Genomic DNA, 6,428 nt, shown 5'->3' on the forward strand with positions numbered 1-6,428 from the left:
ATGTATATAATCTTCAACAGCCTCGACCGAAATGAGTTTGCCGCCACGCCATGCAGTAAGTTCTGCTCTCCGTTACTCCGTCTTCAATTTCATGTATATTTTTGCCAATAATATCAATGTGGGATATTATTTTCTCTTGGGATACCAAGGTTCGATTGAGTATTTAACATGTTCCTTATGTCGATACTATCAAATGTCTTGGAGAAATCCACGAATACAATTGTCTTTTGTTTGAAGATTCTTCTAAACGAAAAGATCTGCAATAGTGCTGAATTTTTTATGCGGAAATCATTTTGATATTATCATGAAATGGGGATCAATATGAAGGAAAGATCTTTAAGGAGCAGAGAATAGTGTATCTTTGAGGCTTGAGGTGAGAGTCTTATTACTCTGGTTCTGAGGCAGATATCACTTTTCAGGAACGGAATAATTGAAGCTTTCCAAAAGATTGTTGGCTACTTCCATTATAGGAGGACTCGTTACAGAAGTTTGATTGATGTCTACTGAAGGACCCTTCTAGATTATGGCTGTGATATTCCATAGAACTAGTGTTTCGATGTACACTCAAATTAATACTCACATTATATATAGACTCACGAATATGTGTATGTGTGAGTACTCATGAATATTTGTGTGTATGTATGTATGCATGTGTATATATATATATATATATATATAAGAAGAATATAAAATCCTCCTAAAAGGATGTTGGCATCCAAGTTCACCGGTTTTATCCAGTGTATCGGTGAAAAACCAAAAATGTTATTTCACATTGATATATATATATATATATATACATATAAAGAAATGTCAACAATATACAGCTAAGACTAGTCCCTGGAGCGAAAGCGGAAGAAATATGCAGTAATGTACATCTGGAAGATCTTGGAAGGGATTGTACTAAATGTTGGCATTGGAAGCTACACAAATTCCAGAACGGGTGCCACTGCACAGTGCCAAAGATCCTAACACGGCCGTCGTGCTTCTGGATCAGTTACTGCAACAGCCTGGGTTTCAAAGGCACACAGCTTTTTAATATTCTCCCAAAGAGCCTGGGGGACCTATACAAAGTGGATGTAGATGTTTTCAAGACAAAACTAGATCTCTTCCTGTCGAGAGACCCAGATGAACCTACCTCGTGGCAGGAGGTGCAAATGAGAGCAGCGACATCAAACTCTTAGTCACCAAATGCCACGTATCCGAGGAGGCTCTCAATAATAACAGTGTAGCAACACGGCGGCGCCCCAGCATGGCCACAGCTTTAGGCTGAAACCTATAAAAGAATAAAAGGAGGTCATTTAGTATTTAGCCTACATCTATTGTTTGTATAGACATGTTGCCTTATTTCGTAACTCCTTAAGTTTCCATTTGAACTCGCTACTCGATAATATATGTTGTAAAGGTATAAACAAACCACTTCCAGATTTCATTTTATCTACCTTTACAAGTATAACCAGGTAAAAAGTAGATACGTAACTATAAAAGCAGGTGAACATTTTCTCGCTATAATGAAAACAGGTAGCTACTTTTTAACAAGAAAATTCTCGGGATGACTTAAATATTTTGACCGATCTATATCAGATTGCTGTTTAGACATCTGAAAAGAGAGAGAGGGCGATCGTATTTCCTGATAATGTGTATGTGAAGAGCTCTCTTTGTTGTTTTTCTTTCTTATATTGAGAGCGGGTCGTGTCTAAAGCTCTCCCGACATTTCTAGACTGAAGGACAAAGTGGAGAAGTTGATACTTCAACAGTTGATTTCTCCCATTGCACCGAATCTATAGCCCCGTATCGATTTGTTGTTCGTTCTCCCAGACCTTTCTAGAGGACTACAAGAGGGGAATGCGAAGTTAATACTTTTAGTGAAGAAAAAAACTCCCACTGAAATGAATCCGTAACATGACCTTGAATTGTAGTTAAAATATTTTCATTTTACCTACACTTCTTGTAGCTTTATTGTGCGTAATATCATACGTTTCCTCTAAATTTGTAAATGTGGCCTTCCTCTCTTGAAATAAAATACTCAAGTCATGCACCCAATTAATTTATCTGTCAATAATATCTCTGTACAATTTATAGTATTGTGTTCGACCTTTCAAGTAACTCTGAGTATAATATAAATGTTCTGATCGCCTTAGTTTCAATTCTAGCACTGCTATTTCTGTGTAGACAAGAAGATTAATGATTTTTCTCTTAAACTACTGAAATAATTTCATTACTTGATATTAACCCTTTAACATTCAGATTACTCTTTCAAATGAAAATCTTATTCATTAACATTGTTTGAATTAATTTTGCGTTCTCACATAGCTTTGAGCTTTCTATGATGTGATTGTTTATTTTTAGAATGTCATTTTTGGGGTAGATGTGAGAGGCCGGATCTGGCCAGTTTGAACATGAAACAGGTAGAATATCTGGGCCAGACATGACCAGTTTAAATACTAAAGGGTTAATAAATAAACTGTCTTGCTAAAATATGTTTTGAGTTCATATCTTAGTACTGTATTTCTATGTGTCTCTGGGTGGAACGTTTAAAATTTATTAGCTTAGTTCAACTAAAAATCTGGAATAGGTGTAAGATCTTTAAGAAAATCTGTCTGCAGTAAATTTGTGTTTTTATCTAGGCTATATCACTCATCAGATTAATTTTTTTTATATAATACTTACGATAGATATGTCTTAAGGTCTATGGAAGCTGCAATTATTTAGATAGCTGAACCGGAATCTATATCCAGATTTCCCCCATTTGCTATCAGTTAAAGCGTTCATTTCCATAAACAACTCTAATTTACAATGCATTATAGCATGGAGTTAGAGCCTCTGAGAGAAATGTTGCCAGGCGGAACAAGATCCACTTTGGGGCCATCGGAGATGGGGCCTCTTAAAATGCAAAGGACTTTAAGTTTTTCATTTTAGAGTCGAACTTATCGGATATTCATGAACCTATCCTTGACTGAAATCCAGACTCAATTTACCGACTGAATCTGCGACCCCTTCTTACAGGTTCTGTCTGTAATAAAAGAGTCGCAGTTAAAGCATTTGTAATTTAGATTAAGGTACAGCCCTGGACCGATGTACAGAGTTCTCTGCCCCTTCTCATAAGCCCTACTCGTAGTAACACGCTTCAGTTACAATTAAAATATTGGGAACGCTTAGATTAAGATACCTCCTAGACCGATGTACCGACTGAATCCTCCATCCATTCTCATCAGCCCTACCTCTAGTAACTGGCTATTGTAGTGCTTACATTGAGATACAATGTCCAAATATTCTAAAATGTTCACTCAGTGGCAGTTAACATCTTAAAACAATCACGGTGAATTTTTAGTATTGCAATGTATTAGTTATAGCAAATGAAGAGTACAGACTTCCTTTTTCAAGGATATCATTTTGATGGTCGCCGCCCTCAGATAGCAACGGTCTCCTAATTATATAATAACAAATGTTAACGACTTACGTATCACGTCCAGCAAATTATGATGACTACATTTTATGTGCTTGTTATATTGGATTGTGCTTTGAATTTGCCAAGCCCTTTATTGAGATAAGAGCAGTATTTATTTTTAGAGAAACCTTATTCAGTTCCAATGCAGCAATTGCTGAATGACTTCGAAAGTGTGTAACGTGGCGGAGATGACTAACAAATTCATATTTGTTATAAGCCCACATTGAGAAGCGTAGCTATAAATATTTCGAGTTATTTAATCCTATCTGCCGCTCCTATTGCAAAATTACATAGATGAAATACAATAAGACTATTTAAACATTTGTTCTATATTTCTAATTTCAGAAGCACAAATTCCAATAATGATGGATGCCAAAGAAGCAGCAATATCTGTAAAAGATTACTATGCAGCACTTAAAAATGCCTTAAAACCTTATAAATTCGATCGACAACCACCAACGCCACAACTTTTGATAAAAGCCCAAACAACAGCCAATGATCTTCGCTCTGTTTTACCTCGTGACCGGAAGGGCAGAGCACTACCTTATCCAAGATATCGACCAAAAGAAGAAATCTACAGGAAAAATGATTTCGGAAAGACGGATTCCCACGCCAAAAATGTAAAACTTCAATGTTTTTGATTTTATCTTTTAATTTCTTTAAAATTTCTTGTTTTCTCTTTAATTGCTTTCTTTTCTACTTTCACTCCTCACAACTTATACCTCTCCCCCTCTCATCTTTTGCTATGGATTTCCTGGTTGGATGCCTGTAGTATAGTAGTAGTAGTAGTAGTTGTAGTAAAAAGGAGGCGAAGAAACCTAAATTAGCAAGCAGCTTGGTTGATTTATTAATAATAAGTTCAATTCCTGGCAATTACATCTTTTTATGACATTTTCCGATAAAAGAAGAGCAAAGATAAATAGATTGTCAGACTCGTTCGAACGTCGGACAAAATGCCTTTCTATGAATATTAAAATATCAAGGCTCTTTGAGTTCCGACGTTAATCCTGTCGAGGCGAACTTGGTCGATAAAGTACCAAGATCAAGTACTAGGGCCAATATCTCTCTCTCCCCTCTCTCTGTATGCGCGTATGTGTGTGATGTAAGGGTTTAGTTGCTGAACTCACAATCGATATGTCGTGGGCTCAATTTTCAGTACAGGTGGCATTTTGTTTCACTTTATTTCCAGCTACTAAGCTGAATATGAGTAGCAACAAAGCTGAGAGGTTAACCGTGCGATGGACTGGCGGTACTATTCAAAGGTGGAAGGCCATCTTGCACTGTTGGTCACCTAAAAGGAATCCGAGACCGAAATTTTGTTTTACTCTCTAGCACCGCTTGACAATCGGCATTGGTTTTGTTTATGTCACTATAGGCGCAGGAGTGGCTGTGTGGTAAGTAGCTTGCTTACCGACCACATGGTTCCAGGTTCAGCCCCACTGCGTGGCAGCTTGGACAAGTGTCTTCTACTATAGCTTTGGGCCGACCAAAGCCTTGTGAATGGATTTGGTAGACATAAACTGAAGGAATCCCGTTGTATATATATATATATATATATATATATATTTGTATGTATGTATGTATGTGCGTGTATATGTTTGTGTGTCTGTGTTTGTCCTCCAACATCGCTTGACAACCGATGCTGGTGTGTTTACGTCCCCGTAACTTAGCGGTTCGGCAAAAGAGACCGATATAATATGTACTAGGCTCACAAAAAAATAAGTCTTGGGGTCGATTTCTTCGGCTAAAAGGTGGTGCTCCAGCATGGCCGCAGTCAAATGACTGAAACAAGTAAAGAGTATAACTTAGCAGTTCGGTTAAAGGAAATGCTAGAATAAATGTATTAGGGTTGATTTCACCCTTCAAGATTGTGCCCCAGTTTGGCTGCAGTTCTATGATTGAAACAAGTAAGAGGGCAAAAAGTTCTTCCTTTCAGAAATCCATGAATCATTTTCTATGACTCCTTTCTTTTATCTTCTTTGCAAGGCACCAAAGAACTTGTTGACGACTGAACTAGAAGAACTTGTCCAATATTTAATTTCGCCATTTGCTAATGATGAAGTTGCCAAAGTCCGAGTTATTTTCCGTTGGATTACCGAACAAGATTTGGAGTCGTATCAGATTCAAGGCAATACACCGATTAATAGTCCGGCCCGTTACTTAAATGAGCTAAAAGAAAGTAAAGGCCGCTACGATATATTCTTCAACGACATGTGTCGGTGAGTAGCCCCCACCTTTTTCTTTTTTTTATTTTTGGTAAATTTTATTTTACAAAAGATGGATTCTGATTTAGGAGTTTTGAGGGGAAGATATTTGCCGATACTATCACCCCCACCCATACTAAGTAGACTGAAGTTTTGTTTTATTGTCCCTTTAAGGATGAAAAACAAAGTTAACCTTGGTAGAATTTGATCTCGGAATGTAAAGAAGAATTCTATTGAATACACCATTTATTTTATCAAACATAAAACGATTAGAACCCACCTTCATCCTATAATATATATATATATATATATATATAAAACTCTTCGAAACGCTTAGTTTAGAATAGGGGCAGCTGATGAAGGAAATATTCTCTATGTGGCCTGTTTGTTTTCTGAGCTCTGTTTATGTTCTGTTTTTCATATTGTCCACGTTTTTTTGTGACGTCCTGTACCCAGATATGCATCTATATACACATGTAGATGTAGGTATGTACATACATGTACGTGTATATGCATATACTCACATATTATTTGTATTAATATTATTATTATAATATATATATATATATATATATTCAATATACAGAGATGCCTATAATAGGACATCTAACCCTCTAGAAAGAGCAGCAAAAAACTCTATACCACAAAATTAGGGATAATTTCGGAAGGGAATGAATGAAAAATAAAAACATTTACCACTGGTAGTAAATAAAATTTCTAAAAATTTTTTTGCTGCCCTATGATTTATTAATATATATATATATATATATATATATATA

General features: G+C 36.3%; 1 protein-coding gene across 1 annotated transcript in view; it reads left to right on the forward strand.

The window, feature by feature from the left end:
• Positions 1 to 6,428, forward strand: part of LOC106881314 (uncharacterized) — an 82,757-nt gene that overhangs the window by 60,010 nt on the left and 16,319 nt on the right. Inside the window, exons 2-3 of the mRNA XM_052967883.1 lie at positions 3,791 to 4,065; positions 5,432 to 5,664. Coding sequence (XP_052823843.1) covers positions 3,808 to 4,065; positions 5,432 to 5,664 — 491 coding nt within the window. The 5' untranslated portion in view covers positions 3,791 to 3,807. The remainder of the gene's footprint in view (positions 1 to 3,790; positions 4,066 to 5,431; positions 5,665 to 6,428) is intronic.

The sequence above is a fragment of the Octopus bimaculoides genome, chromosome 5, assembly GCF_001194135.2.
Source record: "Octopus bimaculoides isolate UCB-OBI-ISO-001 chromosome 5, ASM119413v2, whole genome shotgun sequence".
Lineage (NCBI taxonomy): Eukaryota > Metazoa > Mollusca > Cephalopoda > Octopoda > Octopodidae > Octopus > Octopus bimaculoides.